Source organism: Lolium rigidum, chromosome 1, assembly GCF_022539505.1.
Source record: "Lolium rigidum isolate FL_2022 chromosome 1, APGP_CSIRO_Lrig_0.1, whole genome shotgun sequence".
NCBI lineage: Eukaryota > Viridiplantae > Streptophyta > Magnoliopsida > Poales > Poaceae > Lolium > Lolium rigidum.
This window is the reverse complement of record NC_061508.1, coordinates 317,273,158-317,299,119: the sequence shown is the minus strand read 5'-3', so window position 1 is coordinate 317,299,119 and position 25,962 is coordinate 317,273,158. Positions and strand designations below refer to the sequence as shown.

The window sequence follows — 25,962 nt, the reverse complement described above, 5'->3', positions numbered from 1 at the left end:
CAACGTAACAGTGAGGTGGTCAATCTCACCGGCTTGCTGAAAACAAAGGATTAAGCGTATCGAGTGGAAGATGGCCGGTGTTTGTTTACAAAGAACAGTAAAGAACAAAGATTGCAGTAGAATGTATTCAGATGTAAAAGAATGGACCGGGGTCCACAGTTCACTAGTGGTGTCTCTCCAATAAGATAACTAGCATGCTGGGTGAACAAATTACAGATGGGCAATTGACAAATAAAGATTCAATACATACCAATGATGATTACTATGTGATTTAATCAGGGCATTACGACAAAGTACATAGACCGCTATCCAGCATGCATCTATGCCTAAATAATCCACCTTCGGGTTAGCATCCGCACCCCCTCCATTATTAAGTTGCAAACAATAGATAATTGCATTAAGTATGGTGCGTAATGTAATCAACACAAATATCCTTAGACAAAGCATTGATGTTTTATCCCTAGTAGCAACAGCACATCCACAACCTTAGAACCTACTGTCACGATCCCAGATTCAATGGAGGCATGAACCCACTATCGAGCATAATTACTCCCTCTTGGAGTTACAAGTATCAACTTGGCCGAGCCTCTACTAGCAACGGAGAGCATGCAAGAACATAAACAACACATATATGATAGATTGATAATCAACTTGACATAGTATTCTATATTCATCGGATCCCACCAAACACAACATGTAGCATTACAAATAGATGATCTTGATCATATTAGGCAGCTCACAAGATCTAAACAATGATAGCACATGCGGAGAAGACAACCAACTAGATACTGCTATGGACCCATAGTCCAAGGATGAACTACTCACGCATCAATCCGGAGGCGGGCATGATGATGTAGAGCCCCTCCGGTGATGATTCCCCTCTCCGGCAGGGTGCCGGAGGCGATCTCCTGAATCCCCCGAGATGGGATTGGCGGCGACGGCGTCTCTGGAAGGTTTTCCGTATCGTGGCTCTCGGTACAGGGGTATTCGCGACGAAGGCTTTAAGTAGGCGGAAGGGTAGGTCAGGAGGGGGCACAGGGGCCCCACACCATAGGCCGGCGCGGCCAGGGCCCAGGCCGCGCCGCCCTATGGTCTCGGTCCCTCTTGGCCCCACTTCGTATCTCCCTCGGTCTTCTGGAAGCTTCGTGGAAAAATAAGACCCTGGGCGTTGATTTCGTCCAATTCCAAAAATATTTCCTTACTAGGATTTCTGAAACCAAAAACAGCAGAAAACAGCAACTGGCGCTTCGGCATCTTGTTAATAGGTTAGTGCCGGAAAATGTATAATAATGTTGTAAAGTATGTATAAAACATTCAAGTATTGTCATAAAAGTTGCATGGAACATAAGAAATTATAGATACGTTTGAGACGTATCAGGAGGGCCGGCCTGGGCCCACATGTCACAGTGGGCAGGACCCACCATGCCATGTGGCGCCTATGTGGCCTATCCCAGGGTGGTGGGCCCACTGGTGGCCCTCTAGAACCTTCTAGAAGCTCCGGTCAAAACACCGTACTTTTTCCCGAACCCCGGAATTTGACTTCCCTTATATGAATCTTATTCTCCGGACAATTCCGAACCTCCTCGTGATGTCCTGGATCCCATCCGAGACTCCGAACAAAAACTTCGGACTCCAACTCATATTCCGAATCTACTTATGCGACATCGAACCTTAAGCGCGTCACCCTACGGTTCGCGAACTATGCAGACATGGTCGAGACTCCTCTCCGAGCAATAACCAATAGCGGGATCTGGAGATCCATAATGGTTCCCACATATTCAACGATGACTTAGTGATCAATTGAACCATTTACATACGATGCCAATTCCCTTTGTCACATGATATTCTACTTGTCCGAGGTTTGATCATCAGTATCTCCATACCTTGTTCAAACTCGTTACCGACAAGTAATCTTTACTCGTACCGCGGTATGTCATCTCTCATGATCTAATCATGTGCTTGCAAGCTAATTAGACAACATTCCACCGAGAGGGCCCAGAGTATATCTATCCGTCATCAGGATGGACAAATCCCACTATTGATCCATATGCCTCAACTCACACTTTCCAAATACTTAATCCCATCTTTATAACCACCCATTTACGCAATGGCGTTTGATGTAATCAAAGTACCCTTCCGGTGTAAGTGATTTACATGATCTCATGGTCGAAGGACTAAGGCAACTATGTATCGAAAGCTTATAGCAGTTTGAACTTAATGACTTGATCTTATGCTACGCTCATTTGGGTGTGTGTCCATTATATCATTCAATTAATGACATAACCTTGTTATTAATAACATCCAATGTTCATGATCACAAAATCATGATCATCTATTAATCAACAAGCTAGTTATACAAGAGGCTTACTAGGGACTCCTTGTTGTTTACATAACACACATGTATCAATGTTTCAGTTAATACAATTATAGCATGATATATAAACATTTATCATAAACACAAATATATTATAATAACCACTTTATTATTGCCTCTTGGGCATATCTCCAACACATGCCGCCAGAAATCGTTGGCGGTCGGCGCTACCTCCTAGTGTTCGGGGAATGACCAGGATCCTGCCTAGCACTCCGGGCAGGAGCTCCATCTCGTAGCCGGCTTGGTCTCCAAGCGCCTAAGGTTGAAGGAAAGGGGTCATATAAAAAAAAAGAGGAAAAGATAGAGGTTGGTGGTAGGCCGTCGAAGAAGCCCGAGGCGAGTAGCAGTAGGCCACGCCCCCCAGGGAGGATCAGCACGCATGGGGCTTGGAAGATGGTGGCCCGGCCTTTGGTCTCCTCCTTGGACCCGGTGATGCGACGTGCCACGCGCAGGTGCGCCCACTTCATAAAATTTATATTAAAGTAGCAAACCCGTGGAACATTTGCAGCACCGCCGCCGAGTGTTTGCAGCACACTGATGCCCATTTGCATCTCCATCAAACAACCTTTGCAGCACCGCCGCTGACAGTTTGTTGCACCGTTGTTGACGATTTGCAGCTCCGGCGAGCAGCCTTTGCAGCACCGCCGATGCTCATTTGTAGCACCGCTGCAGAGGTTTTGTAGCATCATCGATGCCCATTTACAGATAGCCTTTGTAGCTCCGGCGAGCAGCCTTTTGCAGCATAGACTTCCTTCATTTATAGCTCTAGCGAGCAGCGTTTGTAGCACCGCTCGCCACCCTTTGCAGCTCTGGCGATAGAGGACTGGCTGCTTCCTGAACACCGCTAGACTCCTAGCGTAGCACCGCGGGGTAAGCTCCATGCCTTGTGAGGAGGCCGACGGCAGCCGGAGTGACGGGGTCGAAGCTCCAGGTGGCGGCATCCTCGTCGGAGGCTGTGCGAGCAGGTGAGGACGAGGGTTGGAGGTGCGTGTGGAGCACCGGTGCCACGCGGCGAAGCACGGCTTGGAAGGCGGCGGCAGAGCTCTAGGTGGTGGCGTCCTCGTAAGAGGTCGTGCGAGCATGAGATTGCGATGGTACGAGGTACTTGTGAAGCATCGGTGTTGCACGGAGACGTGCGGCTTGGGAGGCGGCGGCAGCGAGAGGCATCGTCGCGGCGGTGGCAGCCCACCAACGATTAGGCATCGGCACCATGGCCGCACCTCGCGGCGGCGCACGGAGTACTGGACGGAAGCGCGCGTGGACGAGATTTGGACCCTCTTCTCCGTCTCTGGGTGGAAGCTTCGACCGGAAGAGCACCGACGTCGGCCAAACTCTATCTCCCCGCGTCAGTAACAGCTAGACCACGATGGAGAACAAGATAAGATTCCCAAAGGTGGGCCCTAGCCACCCGTCGGTAACAACCCACCAACTCTATCTCCCCATGCACGCACACGCGCGTGATCTTAATAACTAGGTGCGGGTGCCAGTCTCGGCCATCCTCTTGCACGACTCCGCGTGCCGCCCGGAGATCCTCCGACGCCGAGCCCATCTCCCGCCGGATCTGCGGCGGGATCCGGTGTACACCATCGACTCCCTGATGTGGAGCCGGTGGTTCGAGGCCGTGCACGACGCTTGACGGTAAATGATCGAGGCGCATCTCGAGGGCCTCGACGACGACGATGTCAACTACGAGGCCTACGAGGCGTACCAACAACTGCCACCGTCGCCCGTGAAGGAGGAGGAGTATGTGCCAACGAAAGAGGATTGGTCGGGGTACACCTTCCCCACGCCGCGCCACTGACGACCCGACAGTTTGCAATACCGCGGGGCCGACACATACATGCGTGCCTAGTCGTGGACCCACCGAAGGACGATGACGCGCACTACGAGCCCATCGAAGAGGATCTCGAGCTGACGAAGGAAGATGTCTTCGTGCACACCATCGCATCTCCAATGCCGAGGGGCGTGCCCGGTAGATTGGCCTCGAGGCGGCCATCTAGGCATCGCAGCAGGCATCACCACCACCGTCATCGCATGCACCGGAGAACCTACCTCCCCCTCGACCATTTTTCTCATGGACCAGGGGCGGGGATCTATTCCACTGTTCCAGAGGAGGGAGGCAACGACGATGGTCAGAGACAAAGATGGTCGCGGCGGGGTTGAACAATAGTAAGAGTTATGCGGCAGGTCCTGGTCGGGGTCCACGCCGGAGTCCACGTATGTACTATCAGTGGGCTTATGTGACTAATTATGTATCAAACGAGGTAATGACCCTACTTAGTGTTTTGTGCAACAATTACAATAAAATTTGGTGTTGTGTGCAAAAATAAGTCATGGTTGTAGTTGCGTGCAAAACATACCTCAATATATGGTGTTACCTGCAATTTCCTCTACAGTGAAAGAAGATCGGAGGGCACACCCCCGGAGGCTCGCAACGTCGCAGCCCCCGAAGTAATCAAAGCCTTTTCCATAGAGGAAGTATTACGGAGTATTTACTAAAGGAATAATTCGTTGTCACGTGGTCGTATACCACACCTTGCCTATTGCCATCGACTCACCATGAGTACGGCTCGACCGGCGCGAGCTTGGTCGGTGTGTGCTCCCTGCTCCGAGTCCAAATCCAAATCCAACCCGTGTCCGTGGAGGATTTGGATCCGTGTGGTGGGTCCATGTAAAACAGGCAAACAGCCATCACCTCTCGGAATCGGCATGATCGATTTCCCGGCCAGGTCAATATAAGCAGGGAGGATCGGTAGGGCTGATGTTCAAAGCAACGGAGGTCTCGTTCACGATCACGAAAAAGGGCTACAGGAGAAGCGATCGATCAATACCCCGCCTGCCGCCTGTCGTCGATCGGTCGATCGAGGATGGCCATGGCCATGGACATGGATGATGAGAAGCTGTTTCGGCAAGAGCACGGCTGGTCCTTGCAGCTCAAGTCCGGCCAGGAGATCACGTTAACCCCGGGCGCCAACGAGGCGAACGAGCCCCTCTGCGTCACCGACGTCTTCCTCGTCGACCCGGGGAGCGCCGCCGGCCAGGCCGTCGTGGCCGCCTTCGTCGAGATCGGCACGCGGAACATCTTGCTCGCGGCGCTGTCGCCGGAGAAGCCCCGCTTGACGCTGCAGACCCCGGTGGTGCTCGACGAACAGTTTTGCTTCTACCTGATGCAGCCTGGAAGCGACACGGACGCCGAAGCCGAAGCCGACGCGGTCGTCGTCCAGTTCCAAGGTTACGCTGTGCCGTCTGCGGACACGAAGGGGGAGATAGAGGAGGACGAAGAAGAGGATGACATGATCGACAATGAGAACCACGAAGAGGAGCAGGAGGAGGAGGGTGACGGCAATGGCACGGAGGACGACGAGGATGCGAGAGATTCCGACTCCCACTACGAATACGACAGCAGGGATGACGGGGAGGTGTGCGGCCTCCCGCTCGGCGTCGAGCTCAACTACGCCTACGCGCCAAGAAGGGACGACAGCGAGGAGGAGTTCGTCGACCGCAAGGTGCGCGCGCAAGCGGTCAGGGAGAGACGCGCCAGCCACAAGGCGCAGCGGCGACGCAGGAGGTTCGCCACGGAGGCCGAGGGGCGGTCCCTCGGAGGGCCGGCGCCGCCGGGGCTCGCTTTCCCCGCGGAGCGCCGTCGACGGGTTCCACTTGAAGCAGCACTCCTGGGTATCTTTGTGTTTGTCTATCTGATGGCGATGGTTGCACTGTACATCAGTGGATGAACTGCGTCGTGTTTGTTTTCAAGACGTGATCAATTGTACTCCGTATCAAAATCACTGTTTTCAATAGATCGAAGGGGAAAATTTGCATGTTGAAACTAGTTACGTTTGGATATGCAGTTCAGTAGTTGTATATCATTGTTTCTTGTTATTAATACTGAAAATATATAGCTCAGCTGTGCATCAACAATTGAAATTTCAGATAAGGTGTAGCACTCACTGGTCAGATCACTGTGAATCATATCATATCGTACCATCTCATACATACAGGTACGCCACCACAAACCAAATGTCATATACAGCTTCACACAACACAAGTTCCTTCGTCCGCCAACACCCGACGCAACGCCCATCTGCGCCCATGGATCACCCGGAGCAACAGAACCACCGTCCGCCGCCTCCAGCGCCGTGCCGATCGTGCAAGACCATCCCGGCCGGACGGTTCGGCCGCACTTTCACCAGTCTCTCGGCTGCCAATCAACACACACACATCACAGTCGACGTTGTTTACACACATTATTTCAGCACCGAATCAGAATTCAGAAGTCTATCGGTCACCTAGCTCGTAGAACAGCTCGCCGACGTTCTGCGCCGTCTTGGCCGACGTCTCCACGAAGAAGAGGCCATTCCGTTCCGCGTACTCCAACGCTTCCTGCAGTCAGGAAAAAACAGAGACGATGGGTTAGACAGATGCAGCATTGAGGATCTGGGAAAAAAATCATGTAGAAATGTTGGGAAGTCATGATGCATGTACCTGCGTTCTGACCTTCCTCTTGTCTTCTAAATCAACCTTGTTGCCCACTAACGCCATAACCAAGTGTGGATTCCCTGTTTGGACACGCACAAGATCTAAGCACTGAAATCCAATTCGGTTACGCGAGGTGATGACAGTTTCAGAGACAGAAAGCAGAAGTGTGTTATTGGAACCAAACTGAAGCAGGGTGTACAGCAACGTACCTTGCCTCTGAAGCTCGTCTACCCACTTCTTTGCACGGATGTACGAATCCTGACACAAACGCAAAAAAACATATCGAACAAGTGAACGATCAGTTTCAATTTCCATTATTGAAAACAATCAAATCATCCGGTGAAACTAGATGTGCTTTACATATTCAGATATTTTTTCTTTCTTTTTTTGATTATTCAGAGAACAGCCATAACTGAAGGAAGAGAAGATGTCTGTCTCACCAAGCTGCAGATATCGTAGACGACGACGGCGGCCGCGGCGCCGCGGTAGTACATGGGGGCGAGGCTGTGGTACCGCTCCTGGCCGGCGGTGTCCCAGATGTCGAACCTGATGGTGGCGTCTCCCTCGCCGCCACGGCCGCTCACCGGCAGCGCCTGGGAGAAGAAGGCCGCCCCGATGGTCGACTCCTGGCACTCGTAGTAGAGCCCCTTGACGAACCGGACGACGATGCTGGTCTTCCCGGCGCCCAGGTCTCCCAGAAGCACCTGCACGCACGACACGCATCAGTTTCACAATGGAAAACCAAAGTAAGTATCAGCTAGCCAAACTGTACGCGTGGGCGACGTACCCACCAGCTTGGCCTGGATGACGCTGCTTGGAGTCGGAGCCATCATCGATTGAACGATGATCCCTGATCTTTCGGTGATTGGCGTCGCCGCGGCCGGTGGTTTCAGGCTGATGGCCACAAGTCGGTTGGCACGTCGGGAGAGAAGAGAAGCAATTTCGTGTTTGGGATGAAGAAGACCGGCCGTTGTAAGCTTGTAGATTGCCGGCATCACCCGGGGAAGCAAAGCTGGTAGGTTCAGTTTCTGGACCGTTAGGTGCAGGTCTATGCGGCGTGTCTTTCTTCGGGTCAGGCGAGTGTTCCAACTACTCCGTGGTATGCAACAAATGCATATTTGCGACAATATGTTACAAAACTGTGTCACTGTTTGCAACATTTTGAACAAGTCCATGTAGCAAAAATATCAGCAAATGCAATGAATCCCTAATTTAGTTGTAGAAAAACAAGAACTCATTGTTTGCAATCTAAAAAAACCAGTAAGTCCATGTATTAAATTTATTTTGATATTTGTGATCATGTGGGCAATATGTACAGCACGCAGGAAAGCAGTTCAGGAAGCTATGTACCAAACCCCGGATATCGTGATGGGTATTGTTCGCAAGTTCATCTCTGATATATAGACTCTCAAGGAGAAAAGTGACTCGTAGGGAAGTTGTGTTCCTAAGTAGCCTACACCACGATGGATTACTCCTCCATAAGGGTTGATGGCACTGAATGTAGCTGTAGCAGCAAGAAAACACTAACCGGATAGGAGTTTATTAGGGCTCATCTGCATTAGCAATCAATAGAATATCAGATCGGCCCATTTTCGAAGTAATGGCTCATCGTGAAGCTTTGCCTGTGCGGATTCAAACCTGCAAAATTTGGTGTTGTCTCTGAGACTACCCACAATAGAAGTATCATAGATAGTATCATGTATCTCATGCATGCAAAAAGTTGATGTGTCAGTGCAATTAAAGATGGGAGAGATGATTGTAGTATCATAGATAGATACTGTATCATAGCATATAGTACTAGAAAACTTAATGTCAAATACATCTTGCACATAGATTTGTATTGAGATTGTACAAATCAATTAATATAAAAAGACTATGATACTAGCACATGATGCTATGCATTATGGACATAATAACATGCAGTAGTATCATACTATGGTACTATGAATTGTGACTAGTCTGATACATCGGTCCTTGTAAAGGGTATAAATGAAGGTAGCATTTCCCAATATAGCAGAATCTTAAAAAATATTGTCAATCTAAGCATAGTTTTTCAATTCAAGTTCTACGCGAGGGGGCGATGACATGCAGGCGATCATAATCTTGCCAGATGTGACTTTTCCCTAGAGGTAGACCGACATGTGTTGCTGTTAGATCCACTGGACACTTAACTTGTACCTTTTATTATTGATCAATAAGCTGGCCCATGATTCCCAAACTGAATTTTGTTACACGTGATCTAAACTTATCTATTTTCCCCTCTCCTCCTCCTGTGTCGCCCCCGCTCGGGCCACACCGGAGGGCGCCCTAACCCTAGCGCCAATAGCCGGCTTCCCTCCCTGCCTCTCTCCCCCGCCTCCATCCGAGGACGTGGTCGGGCAAAGCCTACACCACCGACGATGCAGGCGGGGTATCTAGTCTGGCATGTCCCCTCGTCGCGAGGGCCATTGGCCTAGGCGGCAGTGTTCGACGGTGCAGCGACGTGCGGTGGCGGCGCAGGGATGTTGTGTGCTGGCGGTGCATAGGGGCACATGGTCGAGGTAGTTGCGCATGGTGTTTCCCTCATGCTCATCGTCATGCATGGCGGTCGGTCTCGATCTGGGCCTGCGCGGGCCGCGGCTTCTGGGCGTGATGGCGGTGCGAGGAGCTCTTTCTCCGACGTGTTGCGTGGGTGAGGCTGCAGTGGTGGTCGGCTGGCATGGGTGGCATCCTCCCCCGAGCCCTTGCTGGTGGTGGCCGGTGCTCCTCTTCTTCGATGGTGAGGCCGGTGTGGCTTTTTACCTTTCTGGTGGTGGTACAAGCCGGCGTCTACATCTCCGTCCCTCGTCTCTAGTTGGCCGGCTCCGGTAGCATCGGGGGTGTGGTGAAGGACCAGGGTGAAAGCCCTGCTCGGTGTCTTCCGGTGCGGACCATCACGACGCTTGTGGGCGCCGCTTCCTTCCTGAAGGAGTGGTCTTTGGTCCCAACCGTGCCTTTCCTCTCCTCTAGTGCCAGGTGATACCCTATGTTCGGTCCTCCGTGCAAGGCTCCGGCGGGGCCACGACGTCGTTCTCTTCTTGAAGACGTTATCGAGGATACCTGGGGAGAGGCTGATGTGGTTGTTGGAGGCGGGGGCAATGTGATGCGCTGTCGGTGATGGTTGTTGGCTAGGGCATGGGTATCCGAGGCGCTATGTACGACGTGGTGGATGCAACCTAGTTGATGGCTTCCCCAAGTCCGAATGATCCTGCCTTCTTCTCGTCGACTCCTCTAGGCTCATGAGGTTATATACGTTGGTCCGGGCTGCCTTGGAGTCATGGTTGAGCTATGGTGGTGTCTCGCTTAGTTCGTGACGCGATTCAGAGGCTCCGTGCTCTGTCTCCTCACCTCTTTCGGTAGGACGTTGGGGGTGAGTCGTTTTCACCGGGTCGTTTGTAGAGAATTGTGTTATAAGCAGTTTGGCTATGTATCGTCTTGGATGTGTGAAGTTGTAACCTTTTGGCGTTGTATTGGTTGTAGGCCTCTTCTTCTATATATGATTGATACGTAATCTACGACGTATTCTCAAAAAAAAATTGTTACACGTACCTCCCCAAGAAAACTAGATACACGCTAATAACAAGTGTTTCACACTTATCTTTGTGCTTCTCTGTTCTAACTAGTTCATAGTCTTCATACCAAGGGCATGGAGCAAGAGAGATGACAGCCTACGAAAAATTTTAGTGCATCCCTCTACATATTTGGACGATCTTTATGCATCATTATTATTATGTTCTATTGTTAGACATGGTTGTTCGTGTTTGATTTTCTCTCAAGTGTTTCAGCAAGCCATCAATAATCACATCATTAACTCACATCAACTAATGAGAAAACTTTTTTCTACGGGATTTCTATTTTCGTGCGCTCAGGTCCTTAGTTGTACTCAGTTTTCCTTAACTCCTTAGTTTTTTCTCAGTTTTCCCTAAGCCCTTGTCTGAAACACGCAGAAGGAGCTCGGACGGGAGGATTCCCGTTTAGTTGACCATTTCGTGCTGATATGTGGGGCCGCGTCGTGTGGGGCCACGTCGCGTGGGTCTGGTAGAAAGGAACCGCGTGGGATAGGATGAGACCGCGTTTGGTTGTACGTGAGAGCTCGGTTCTGTCTCTCTCGGCCCAAATTGGTATTTTTAAGAGCCCATTTCCCCCTCTTTCTCGTTCTCTCCCTTTTCACCAAATTAGTATCAAATCTAGAGAAGCTTCTATTTTTTGCCCTATATGGTAACAAATCTAGAAACTAGTATAGAATAAATTCACAGCATCATAATAAATCCAGAAAACTAAGTATAATACATAAACTACATACATCTACCAAAAATAGCCAATAACGATGTTAATGCTCACGACAAACTAAACTGAAAATAATACAAGACACAATGTATGGCCAACATGAAGATTGGGATACCTCAGGATGAATGAATCTGTTGTTCATTCAGCATATATTTCTTCGTCGCTCCATTCTCTGATCTGAAGGAAATATTCATTGAACTCCTTCCGTCTGCAGTGTGCAGCCAATACATCCTCCAAACAGTATGACCTTTGTTCATTTCTCAGAACGTAGTTTCCTAATCTATCCACACGTAGTGGCCACTCATCTCAGGCCTTTATATCATCAAAGTACTCTCTGATATAACCCAAATCCTCGTAGTAGATGCAGCCAGGTCGAAGTGTCGGGTGCACTCTGGTGTCGATGCAGATACACATGATATAATGGATGAAGAAGGCACGACTTCCAATGTTACTGACGGCATGGAGAGAGCGGCTCTCAGTATCCACACAGTACACCAATGGTTGACATTCCTCCAAATGCATGTTGTCCAACAACATAAGCAGCAGATCACCATCCGACTTCACAAGGTAGAACTTGTCATTTCCAAGTTCTGGAAATGAAAATAGTGTCTCCATGTTGACAGTGCTCACGCGCTGCTCCAACTGGATATTATTGGTGCACACTAATTTTCCGAACTCAAAATTGTTCAGAACTATTGCATACAATTCACCATTGAACGGGGTAAAGCAACACAGAGAATGGTGCTCGATCGAAAATCTTCCTTCTCCCCAATCTTTATCTATACCCTTAGTTGGAGTGCTCTCATCGACCCAAGCAATTTCCGCCGGGTAATCTGTGGAAACGAAGACCATAGTCGGGGACTTCATTACAACGACTGACTCCAGAATAATAGATGGCATCTGCGCCTCAAACATAGTGTTCAATGTCTTTGTGAGTGGGTTCAGAAGCCGTATCTTGTGCGGCTGGTTCTTCTGGGCAAGCACGATGACGCCACGGCAAAAGCCGACGAAGTATTATCTAAAATATATTTATGAAGATAACATTCAGCACTAAGATGTTTACGATTGAAAATAAAAATAGATTGACTCTATAGATCTGGAGGAATTTGAACCTTGCATGAACTTCCGTTAGATCGATAGTGACGTAGCGGGATGTGCGGAGGTGGAGGAAGGTGAACTCAGCGGCGCATGGAAGGGCGTGTTCTACGATGATCCATCGTGCAGGTGCATGTCGGGCTCAGGTAAACATGAGCGTCAATTTCTACAAACTTGCCTCAAAGCAGAGTAGGTGTCCACGTACTCCTCGTTCGCCAGTAAGCAGTCGCCGATCTTGTGAAGTGGTCCGTCAGCCATGAGAGAGGCCCAGTTCACGAAGGCGCCGCGCTTGCATGCGCCGCCCTCGGAGGCGATGGGCTCGGCGGCGACGGCCTCGGATGCGACAGGCTCGGAGGTGATGGGCTCGGAGGCGATGGGCTCGGAGGCGACGGGCTTGGGGGCGACGGCCGCCGGCGCATTATTCTTCTCCATCGCCAGCAGGGGAGCGTGCGTAGAACGGTTTGGGTTTTTTCCTTCGATTTGGCAAAGTTGATGGGATGTGAGAGGCGTGGTTGCGTGCGTGAGGGAGAGAGGGGCTCTGTACAGGCACGTGACGGTTGGTCTCGACAGTTTCTCAAAAAAACTAGACATTTGGTCTCAAACGCGCACCGCTTAACCGCTGCGCACCGCGACACGCGTCCCTGGTACTGCACGTCTACACCGTTACGTGTACTCAGTTCTACCCTCGAGTCTTACACTGAAAAAAAATATGTACTCAGTTTTCCCCTCGAGTACTAATACTGGCTAGTGCAATATACTCAATTTTACCCTCAAGTGGCTGGTCAACAGAGGGTCAACAAATGAGATTCAGCTATCTAATTGAGTCATTTCATGCGCAAAAAATTCCAAAAAAAGATAAAACTATAGTGGCACTTACTCATGGAGTCTTCTTACGTGATCTGCCACGTTGGGAACCATAACAATCATAGATAAATCAAGTTTTACCACAAATTGTCACTTCTCAAATCACCTAATAGCTATGAAGGTGTATGGTTTTCCATAATAGCCCTTACCAAAACAGCTTTCCCCAAAACATACTTTGTCTGAATGAGGCCACAATTTTCATACTCATGTATATTTGTATTGCAAATAGTTTGAGGTAGGCCAAGATGGCTTTCATTGTACAAAACACACATTTTCCACTTTTCAAATCTCATATTTGAATCCCTTAGTCAATTTACTACTCGCATGCCCTTGGTTTCTTGATACTACCCAGTTTTGCCCTCTCCCTTAATAAATTCTCACAGACGCCTAACCTTGCCCTGATTGGTCTAGCCCTTGTCACACAGATCGTGCCCGCCGATCGTTGATCGTATGATCTAACGGGCAGGATAACCCATCTCTCTCTCTGATCGGAGCCACCACCCTCTCTCTCTATCGGCGGCTAGATTGCACCCTCTATGTATGCTAGATACCTAGTTTGCCACCGGATTCAGCAATTTTGGTTTTCTGTATTATTTTTCACACGCTAAAACTTATAAACTCTTTTAGACATTACTTTTCACGCAAAAAATGATAAACCATCATCGATTTCTTGTAGCCATTAATTTTCACGCAAAAAATGATAAATCATCACCGATTTGTTGTAGTCATTACTTTTCATGCAAAAAATGATAAACCATCACCGATTTGTTGTAGCCATTACTTTTCACGCTAAAAATGATAAACAAAATAATCTATCTATCTCTGTATTTGAAGTTTGGGAGGGTTCACCATCTACTTATGTTAACTTTCGAGGTTTTGACCTGAAAATCAACTGGGTATTATAAATGGAAATAAAAGTTCAAAAAAATGTAAAAACGAAACAATCTACCTATCTTTGTATAGAAGATCATCTGTATCATTTTTGAGGTCATTTAGAGAAGGTAGAAAAAACCTAACTTGTTACAAAAGCTGGTTTCAGTGAGATCAAACGGCATGCACTTAAGCAAAGTGTTTTTTACGAAATCTCCAAATGACCCCAAGTTTGGCATACATGATGCCATACTTGTAACAGCAAGGAATATCTAAAAAGTTTCACAAAATTTGAAAATTAGGATGAAAATGATGTCATACATGATGCTGTTTTTCGTGGTTTTGACCTGAAAATCAACTGAGTATTACAAAGGGAAATAAAAAGTTCAAAAAATGTAAAAACGAAACAATCTATCTATCTCTGTAAAGAAGATCATATGTATGAAATTTGAGATCATTTAGAGAAGTTAGAAAAAATCACCTTAAGCAAAGTGATTTTTTCGAACATCTCCAAATGACCCCAAATTTGCCATACATGATGCCGTACGTGTAACAACAAGAAATATCTAAAAAGTGTCAAAAAAATTACCGAACCGTATAGCTCTATCAATAAGAACCTCACCATGGTGCCAGTAAAATTTTTAGTTACAAACTTTCGTATTTTACCTAACCTTCAACATGAAACTTGTTTCAAATTCATTTTGAAATACAAGAAACAAATCCCACCTTGATTCGAGCACCACAGCCTCCAAACAATGCCGATGCCGATATCGGCATGGTCATAAAGGCTATGCTCGCCGCCACTGCTAGGTCACCGTCAGGATGCACCCTCAATCCCGTCCCCTCATTCGATCACTGACACACAAGAGATACCGCCGAGGCTAATGCCGAACGTACATGTTGATGTCAATGCCGAACATGCACGCCGCTGTGGGCACGGCCACACCGCCCTGCTATGCTGGACGCCACAGACCACCGCGAGGTCTTCCCCTTCGCCACCACATTCACCTAGCACCCATCTGTACACGCTAGAAAGGAGAGACACTAGTTTTCTCTATATTACTCGCGTTCGTGTCCGACACCGTCAGTCAAAGTGTTGAGGTAGTCGTCGATGTCCTCGACCATTTCCTCTCTTCTTTGCATGGTTAAACGCGTCTAGTTCTTATCTATCTAATGCGTCTGGTCTCTCCTCATGCAGTTCTTTGTGGACGTCGTTATAATCTCGGCACCCCGCAGGGCACCTCCTCCGTACCATCGCTGTAGAGCTTCGTTTAAAAATCTAATCCTACCCGTGTATTGCCCCTTGTATCAGCGTCATGGCCCCACTTGTCAATATACCGAAGCCCCACTCGTCCGCGTTTTCGTTAGAGATACAACGATGCTTACGGTCAAACAAAGATGGATGGTCTGACGTGTCTTTGTGGGCTCTACGTGGCCCCACTAGTCAGCAAATAACGGTCAAAGTTGTTGACCCGTCGGGCAACCGGCCGTTCCAGCACTTGTGAGAGTTTCAGAAAAGGGCTTGGTGAAAGAACATGTCCATTGCCCATGTGTGGTTTTGGTAATTGATGACAATCCCTATGGACTAACGGTTGCTTTGAGAATCAATCTTAGGTCAAGTCCATAGCCATGTCGGACTCAAGGTTGTAAGATGGAGAAGACGGAGTACAATGATGATGATGGTGTCGAAGAGAGACGAAGACGGCGTAGATGATGAAGAGAGAAGACGGCGTTGAAGATGGATGAAGACGGTGGCGTGCGTATATGTTGGAGGAAGACGGTGGCATGGACAATCATGAAGAGGATGAAGACGGAGCTTGCCAACTCGAGAAGAACGCGCAAGGACTAGGTTTGTGCTCGATAGGATAGTGAGTATCGCATCATCGGAGAGAGCTCAAACCTTGCATGCATTGCATCGTGTTCTTGGTTCTTCTTGGTTCTTATGCATGAAACGGATTTCGGTTGCATCGCTTGTTGCATATGCGAGAGTGATGATTTTCCCGATATACCGTATTGAGAGGTTACACCTCTATGACCATGAGAAAATCATCACTCACTCATTTGCATGATTTCACCTTATAAAGATGTAGCTCTTATCACCCTCTTTCCAACAAAATTGGTTTCATGTCATTCCGAGTTTCCTAGCTAGAGATATTGAGTTTTCCGTGTTGCAGAGTAAAAGAAAACGAAAATAATCTTTATTGGGCCGGGCGGTACTACCGCGGGCGGTACTACCGCGGGCGGTACCGGGCTAAGTACCGCACGCGCGATTTTCTTTACTGGATCCAAAGCGGTACCGGGCCGGTACCAGGCCGGTAGTACCGTAACTCAATTACGGTACCAGGCCGGTACCGAACCCGGTAGTACCGGCCCAGCATTTTTCCCAGCAGCCCCTTTCTCTCCAGCCGCCACCTCACCTTGGGCCGCCGTGCTCCGCACGGCCCAGCACCACCGCGTCGCTGCCGCTCGCCCTCGCGCGGGCCGCCGCTGCCTCGCTCGCCACGCGCCCGCGTTGACCGCTCCCGATCGATCAGGAGAGCCCCAGCTCGCTCCAGATTCTCGCGCCGCTCGCCCGTTCACACGCGCGCGCACGCGTGCCCTGGCCCCGCGCTGGCCCCGCTCATCCTGCTCTGCTGCGGCGCTGCTCGCTGCTCGCTGCTGCCCTGCTGCTTCTGCTCTGCCACACAGTGCTGCTCCCTCTCTCTCTCATATTTTGTTGTTGCTTCTTCTCAGATTTGGTACAAGCGGTAGTACTAGTACCGCTCCGCGCAGCGGTACTACCGGTTTTGGGGTGATTTTCAGATCTGGTTTTTGGGCAAAATGGTAGTACCGCTTTGCACAGCGGTAGTACCGCTTTGGAGCGAATCTGACCGTTTTCTCAGCAGCAACAGCTATATTTTGCAGCCCCTATTTATACCTCTCTTCCACCTCCGCCCAAACTAACCCTTCCCCTCCATTCTCTCTCCTCCATTGTTGACCTTGGGTTCTTCTTCCTCCTCTTGATCCCCCCACTACTTGTTGCATATTTTTGGGGGAAAGGAGAGAGGAGATCTAGATCTAGAGCTTCACCAATTGAATCCCTCTCCAAGTGAGGGGATCTTGCTAGATCTAGATCTTGGAGTTTCTTGGTGTTTCTCCACTCTTTGTTCTTCCTCCCTTATTCCCCCAATAGCTTGTGTAGCTTTGTTGGGAGATAAGAACTTGGGCATCTTAGTGGTGTTCTTAGCCATTGCATTAGGTGCATCGGTTTGAGTTCTCTCTGGGGTTTCGATCTCGTAGAGTGTGTGTTCGTTCTTGGTGGTGTTCGTGCCTTAGTGGCCTTCGTGCCTTTAGTGGCACATTAGCATCTTGGTGACTTGGTGGTATGCTATAGCCTCTTGTGGCCTACTTGAGAGCCTCCTTGTTGTGGAGTTGCCTCAAGCTTGATACTTGGCGTTTGACCAAGCTTGTACGGGTTCGGTGACCACCCTCAAGTGTCCCTTAGTGGATCGAGGCTTTCCTTTGGTGGAAAGGCTCGGGGAGAATACGGTGGCCCTAGTTGGCTTCTTGGAGTGCCTCGTGCCTCCACACCGCTCCAACGGAGACGTAGCACCTTTTGTGGTGTGAACTTCGGGATACATCGTCGTCTCCTCGTGCACCGGTTACTTCTCAACCCGAGCTCCTTTACCTATGCGCTTTACATTGTGATATCTATCATGCTTGATGCTATGCCTATCTTGTTATCACCTTGTTGCTCATCATGCTAGCATAGGTTGTTGGAGCACTTAGGCAAACCCCTAGTTGATAGGCCTTGACCTAAACTAGTAAACACATGTGTAGTTTTATTCCGCCTAGTTTAGCTCTCAAGTAGAAGTTTTATACACCGCCTATTCACCCCCCCCCCCCTCTAGGCGACGTCCTAGTACATTCAATTGGTATCAGAGCTAGGGCTCTCTTATCTTGTTGGGCTTCACCGCCTAGAGAGTATGACGTCGGCTAGAGGATTAGTGCACATTTCTTCCTATACATTTGATGGCACTAATTATGATGCTTGGAAATTCTACATGCTTGATTATTTTAGGGACATTCACCCACATGTGGAGCGAATTCTTGATATGGGTTTTTCTCCTCCTAAGGATCCACAAAATCCAACTTTTGAGGAGAAGAAAAACTCTTATCTAGATGCTCAAGCTACTAAAGTCCTTTGCTGTGTTGTGAGTCATGTAGTGATTTCCTCCATTGCACCTTTCCGAAGTGCTCATGAGGTTTGGACAAAGCTTCGAGATACATATGGTGGATCCAAGACCATTGAGGATGATCACGCTCCTTCCACTTCACCAACGTGTGGTAAGACACTAGGTAATGATATGGTGAGTGGTGATGAACATTGCATTGTTGATGGTGAGCCTTCTCTTGATAATTCTTCATCCCTATCCCATTGCAATGTTTCATCTATGGACTTGAACACTTATAGCACTATAAATGCTTTACATGCTAGTGTTGATAGTCCTTGCATATCTTCATTCCATGATGATATGCTTGCCTTGTCTTGTTGCCATAATGAAAATACTTTGCTTTCCTCTAGTATTTGTGTGACTAACAATGTAGAGGAAACCAAAGATGCTATGGGCCAAGACAAATCTTGGATGGAGCTTCAATTACATCGTCCTCTTCATCATCTCATGGTTCCCACACTTGCCTTATGGCTAAGGCTTCTAAGGTATCTCCTTCCTTGGAACCTTATATATCTAGTGATGATGAGGATGATGATATGGAAGAACTTAATGTTGCTTCCTTAAACAAGTTGGGAGAGTCGGTTTATCATGCTCTTCCTAAGAAGAAACTTGCTCGCTCTAGCTTCATGAAAATCTTCAATTTTGCCATTAAGAGCACAAAACTTATTGAGAAAAAGGAAGAGTATGAGCGCGAGGATGCAAACGAGATTCCAACTCTTAAAGAAGCTCTTAAAGAACAACAAACCACCAATGAAACTCTTGAAGAGAACTTTGCTATAAGGATACTTATGGAAAGGGAATCTCGTGATAGTGATTTAGAGGTGGCACAAGAACTTCGAACTAAAAATGTTGAGCTAGAAATTGCTCGTGATAAACTCCTTGAGGATTTTGAGCTTCTCAAAAGTAGCTCTAGGGCTATGGAGAGTGAGCTCATCAAACTCACCGAGTCACTTGAGAAATTTAAGGCTCCCAGCCTAATAGAGCTTGCTAAGTTGCCTTCTCCTTGTGCTATAAATGAGAATGCTTGTGCTACTAACTCTACCTCTTGTGAAGCTTCCATCTTGAAGGAGAATGTTGAGCTAAGGGCTCAACTTGCTTTGCTAACAAGAAATTATGAGAAATTGGAAGAAAGTCATGGAAAGCTCTCTAGCTCCCATGATGATCTTCTAGTCTCTCATAATTTGCTAAAGTTAGCTCATGAGGCTATCATGCCAATGGTAAAATCTTGTGAGCCTCATGTGAGTACTAGCACTACTTCTCAAAATGCTATTTTGCCATGTGCTAGTGCTTTTAGTTCACCCACTCATGCTATTGATTTATCTTGTGGTGAACTACCTTCTATGCCTTGTTGCTCTACAATTCCATGTGCTAGTGCTAGTAATTCATCCACCCATGCTATTGCTATATCTTGTGGTGAATTACATACCTTGCCTTGTTGCTCTAACAATGAAGCTTCCACTTCCTCTAGTATTTGTGTTGTTACTAACCATGTAGAGGAAATCGAAGAGCTCAAGGCCCAAGTCGCTTCTTTGAAGAAGGACTTGGTAAAGGGTCATGAAGGGAAGCAATCCCCCAATGACAAGAGTGGACTTGGATTGAACTCCAACAACAAGAACAAGTCCATCACGCACAAGCGGAAGAAGGGCCAAGGGCATGTGAAGGATCCCGCCAAGATTGTGTGCTTCAAGTGCAAGATTGAAGGGCATCATGTTAGATCGTGCCCCTTGAAGAAGAAGCCACATGGCGAGAAGAAACAAGGGAAGAGGCCTCAAGATGGAGCTCATGGTCTACCTCAAGGCCAAGCTCAAGGTCTTCCTCGACTTGAAGAAAGGCCACTACCCAAGAAGGATCAAGCCAAGGCTCCCGTTGTGGAGAAATCAAGTGAGAAGAAGGAGAAGAGAAGGACATGCTACATATGCCGCGAGAAGGGCCACATCTCCTCCTTTTGCACTAGTGGTAACTCATCCAACCCTATCTTGATCCATGGTGCTTATTCTCTACATAAGGATAAGGTTGGCAATGTGTTTGCCAAATATGTTGGCACTCAAAGTGGTTTCGTAAAAAGAACCATTTGGGTTGCCAAGCCTATTGTGACTAACTTCTTAGGACCCAACTTGGTTGGGGACCAACAAGCCAAAATTTGATCAATAGGTACAAGTGGAGGGCATGGAGGCTTGACTAGTTCATGAAGACTTGGGGGATCTTCATCATTCTCACTTCCTCAAGTCAAGTTGTATCCCTTTCATCCTTTACCCATGCTCCTCCTTGCGGTAACGAGTCCTCAACTCCTTTACATTGAAAGTTACTCGCTCCCCTTTCACATGTGTTGGTTTTGTACCTTGCATGTGGTTGTGTATGTTGTGCTTCCTACTTGCTCATCTTGCTTCCATGCTTATATATGTTGGGTGGTACATCATGTACAATTGTTCTTTGTTGACCCTATTGCACTTATTGATATCTTAGTTGTTGGCTCATGTGAGAAATTAATGGACTATCCCATTTTGGGGGAGTGATATGCTTTATGCATTTCACAAGTGTAATGTCCCAGGTTTAGAGACGATCAAGGGGTAGATTTTAGAAAGGGATGTGCATTGCATAGTAAATTCTGGGGAAATTTCGCGCTTTTAAACAAAAACTGCATCGAAGGGGGACAAGTTTCTCTCTCGACATCTTACAGGGTTAGGGTTTCGAGAGTGCGACAAACTTGCTTCTCACTTCACTAGTTTAGGGTTTTCGAGAAGAGAGGGGAGAGTTCACATGATTGAATTCTAAATGTTATGACATGATTGAATTCAAAACAAGGTTGAATTTGAATTTCAAATTCAAACATTAAATAATGATCCTAAATAATACAATTAAGGAAAATCATTAGGTAAATAATCAATAATAAACAATACAAATAATAAAAAATAAAGCTCATTAGAGAAACCTTGAGCTTTATTGATCAACACACACATAATACATTGTCTTTACAATATTCAGATTTGAAATATGAAATTACAACATATTACAAGAATTGAATAAATAGGAAAAGGAAAAGGCAAATTACAAGATCTCTAAATGCCCTAAACTACATTATGATCTTCATGAATTCTTTGATCTTGATGATCTTGAGTTCATCCTGATCAGCACTTGATACCTGCACACATACACAACAAGCAAATTATTAAGCCAAGTGGCAAAGCCACTTGGCAGGTTAACGAAAAATGAAATGTAGGGGATATGGTCAATCAGCCGAGCTGATCCTCTCCCGAGCCAAGTTCACAGGATCTCGGTTCACACAGACACACAAGCGACACACACATCGGGTGTGCATGCTCAACACCGAGCACTCGCTTGTGCATGCTGCACACACACACGAGTGAGTCACAAGGGTGGCAAGCGGGAGCCGTCGACCGGTGAGGTTAGAGGACAGCCATATATAAACCCCTTCAACAATGGAACCCTAGCCAATCCATCGGCGAGAATCTCCAAAGGGTAAGAACACCAAGAACGGGAAGAACAGCCAGAGCTGTTCAACCTGTCCAAAGATCACCACCGAACCAAATCAAGCCTCACAAGATCACCGGGAGGAGCGAGGCAAGCTCATAAATCCAAACCAGAAGAAATCCTCTACACCAACAACCCTTTCTAGGAGCTGGAGTGAGGTATACATAGATATCATGAGCAAGCCACGGTTTTGCTCATATCATAAGCACATGCATCCATCACAGCAACAGAAAAGGGTAGAACCCTGTTTGTGTCATCATCTGGCTACACAGCCATTTGGTGCAAGCAAATAAGGGTAAGGCCAATAGGAAATCATCCAAAGGGAACATCAGTTATGCAAATCAGTGCACAACTAAAGAAATCCAGCATAGAATGAAATCACAGCAAGCCTAGCCCTACACACTTAGCACCTACAGCTAGCTAGGCCATCAGACTATAGACAGATTCTTGTCTATAAATTTTCTCAACATCAAAAAGCCACCTGGAAGTCCAAGTATTGGGTCAATCCAGTGGAGCGGTTGTTCAATCACCAACAATAGCAAGCCATAGAGAGGGGAGCTACCCATGACAAGCATCACAAGTGCTGCTGGGGCCACCTCAACCCACGACCAACATTTCCAGCCCTCACATCATCACCCAAGAGTGTTCGAGTATGAGCTAGGGTACCCAACCGAGTGGTTGGCATCCCTCTAGCTACATCAAATTCATCCATATGATCATTACTCGCTAAACAGTTCACATTATTTATCCATCTAGTAAAGCAAGGAATTACGGATAAATGAAACATACAAGTAACCAAAGCACCAACATCTTGCCAGTGACCCAATGGCTCACTGCAAGCATCAGATGATGCTTGAGCAAGCATCAACACACACCAACACAAGTATGTGTGTCACACAGACACCAGGATGAGCACCAGATAAGCACAGGCAGTAAGTAAGCATACAATCAACAAGCAAGTGAGGATCATATGATCACCAGAACTTGCTAGAGCCTCGTTAAGGCGAGGCTAGAATCAATCATGACATCAATTCATAAATCATATAAGGGTAGTAGCCACAGTTAATCAATAGATGCTTCACGAGATAATCACATAATAATTCATGATTATACCCGGAGCACATCAAAGGCATGATGAGCCATTGGATCAAGATGCACAAGCAAGGCACACATCAAATCATTATTGAATAACACTGGTTAAAGCCCACAGTAATGCTCAATTGAGCATACTCATGAAATCAAGCACAAGCTATAGCCTAGAATAGCACCGGCACTTGCAAATTTGCAAGAAATTGCACATCGTAATCAAGCCAGGGAATCACACATGAACACACTTGAATTACGGCGAGCATAGCAACCGGAGTAGAGGCACGTGAGCTAGACTTAAGCAAGAAAGGCATGGAATTGCATGCATCACGAAGCATGGATGCACAATTACTCGCAAGCCAGGGAACCTAGCAAGGACAGCAGCAGCACAAGCTATGGCCATGGCAGTAGAGCAATAGCAGCAGCTAGCCAGAAGAGCCGCAGTAGCACACACGCATGCATGGCAAGCACAAGCAGTAGAGCATGGCAGAGAAGGAAGAAGCAGGGGAGAAGATGGAGGCGCGTGTACACGGAGCGGAGCACCACGGCGTGCCATGGCGGCACGGCGGCACAGGCCAACCACGGCAGCGCCAAGCCGCGGCCAGGCCTGGCGTCGCCGAGCGCGAGCGCCCCATCACCACCACGGCAGCACCCACGGCGGCGTCACGACGCCAGAGTCGCCGGTGAGCGACGCATCACCGCGCAACCTCATAGCCGTGCGGGCGAACGCGACGGGGGCGTACGAAGAAGGAGACGAAGAGCGGATCGAGCCGGAGGATCCGGTACGCCGTCGTGAGGCGGTCCGGATCCGCCGCATCTCGTCGCCGGAGTTGGCCGGAGACGGCCGGAGTATTTCGAGCGAAGGCGGCGGCGACCACGGCATCGCCGGAGAGTCGAGGAGGGGTTAGGGTTTCGCGCGAGGAAGAGAGGAGAGAACGAGTGGGCCGACCGAGCCGAACCGGTGGCTCGGGTGCGACCTAACCCACCGGGCCGCACCGACATGTGGGCCCAGGGGCATTTTTGCCATTTCATAATTCAATTAAAATACAAAAACTTGGAAAAGCACAATAAATGTTTAATAGCTCTAAAAAATTAATTAAAAATATGAAAATTGATCAGCATAAAATTCTCTACCTGAATAAAATATCAAAGGGACCTTTTGAAGACAACTAAGAATAAGTCTTAATTTGATGAATTAAATAATCATTTAAATCACACATATTATTTTTCAATAATGAAAATAAGTCCATTAATGCCTTTGGACTATAAAAACACCTTGACAACATTTCAAGGTTGTATTTTACTCTAAATAAAGTATCCCCAAATTATTCTTAGTATACACCTTCTACCTAAAAATAATAAACACCGGGAAAGGGGGGACAAACCCTAAAACTGGAATCATGCATTATTGCTTCTTTAACCATTGCCCTTATCGGACAATGATGCTATTTTTCAGAACAAGAGGACAAGGGTCAGTCCATACCTACCAAGCTGCAGAGCTTTGCGGTGTTCGAGCAAGTTCATCACTTGCTCATGTCATTTGAGTATTTCTATCAAATTACTTGCAAAGTATTATGGTTATCACTATTGCACAAAAATCAAAACCACTACTTTCATAACTATGAATATGACTAAGTGGTGGGCAATGGAACCATGGATTGTGTTGATATGGTGGAGGTTCCATTGCACGGGTTTATTTCCATCTAGGATTAAACAACAAATGTCGCCAGCGATTCTTGTGCCGTAATATCCGTGTTAACCATAAGATCCGGAGTGGGACGGAGTAGTCAAAAGTGTTTCCACCTCTCGTTCATCAACGGATGCGCTTTACCGTAGACACTTGTTTCGTCGGCGGCAAGCGGTAGGCTGGGGAAGCCTTAAGTCCCCACGGCACGGTCCGTAGACACTTGTCGTTCGAAGAACAAGCGGTAGGCTGGGGAAGCCTTAAGTCCCCACGGTATTGCGGTCTATGAGGGATTGTAAGGTGTCCGGAACGGTCTATCCATGATGATAGGGGAAGGCATATGAATGCCCGGAACGGTCTCATCATGGATATAGGGAGGACAATCTTACAAAAGGGTGGGTGTTCGAGGTAGCGGAGGAACATGATTGGCTAGACCTTATACCGGGCCTCACACCGAAGGAAGTGTGGACGGGAAAGCTGCCCGGTTGGCACCAAGGATAAGATCTCTTATGGGTAAAGCAACACACCTCTGCGAGTGTAAGAATCTGTGACTCGTCACTCCTCGTTCCGGGATTGAGGAACTGCGAACGCGGCCGGAAAGGAGCTCCATGAAGCTCTAGTAAACCGGTGAAGGCTGACGGACATAGCTCTTTGAAATAAAAGCAATCTCTTGAAGAAATGTTTATCAAAACTTGCATTGGTATTAGACTTTCTGGTCTAATATCGTAGCTAGTGCATTAAACACCTCTTATCTATAATGAACTTGTTGAGTACGCTCGTACTCATACCACTCTTAAACCCCATGCTTAGATTGTCCGAATCGTCTGGAGGAGGACTGCGACAACAATGAAGGAGCCGAGATCATCGGCTATGAAGAACCTGACCTCTCAGGAGGTGTTGAAGGCGTAGACTACATCATCGTCTACGGATCCGGGGAGGCTTCCGGAGGAGAACAAGCCTAGAGATATCTGAAGAGTAGTAGTAACCGAGCAGCACAAACCCTTACCATGTAGCTGCTCGATTAAATAAATGTTTGGTTTAATGAGACAATGGTATTGTAAGTTAAGTTGGGTTCGCCTCGAACCCAGGAGTTATCCTCTTAGGACCCAAGAGGAGCTCCGAGACGACTTGTGTATGATGATTGTAATAATATGTGAATGAGTTATGGACCTCGCTATGTTACTGTTGTACTACTACGAGGGATGTAATATTTGCGGAATGGTACTTCGCGAATGTTATATCAACGACGGCATACTACAACATGCGGTGGTATGCGGGGTCACCACAGCTTGGTATCGGAGCAAAAGCTTTGACCTTAGGTTGGAACCTAGTAAATGGGACTAAAACGTTAGGAGTCAAATAGGATTAGTAAAGAGTTCTCTAAAAATATGGTGTATATTCAATTGAGAATACAACAATCATATCTTTTAGTGCGATAATTCTTTATTATCTCTATTATGATGCACTCAACGATCAGTTCATGAACACTGATTTCTCCTTAGGAT

At 47.5% G+C, this 25,962-nt stretch overlaps 1 protein-coding gene across 1 annotated transcript; it reads right to left on the bottom strand.

Moving 5' to 3' along the window:
• Positions 1-6,468: 6,468 nt before the first annotated feature.
• On the bottom strand, positions 6,469-7,680 carry LOC124661802 (ras-related protein RHN1-like). Its single transcript, XM_047199690.1, has 6 exons — positions 7,642-7,680; positions 7,291-7,554; positions 7,060-7,108; positions 6,857-6,930; positions 6,661-6,754; positions 6,469-6,572 (listed from the first exon to the last, which is right to left on the bottom strand). Exons 1-6 carry the CDS (start codon positions 7,678-7,680, stop codon positions 6,469-6,471), a joined length of 624 nt encoding a protein of 207 aa, XP_047055646.1.
• Positions 7,681-25,962: the final 18,282 nt, after the last annotated feature.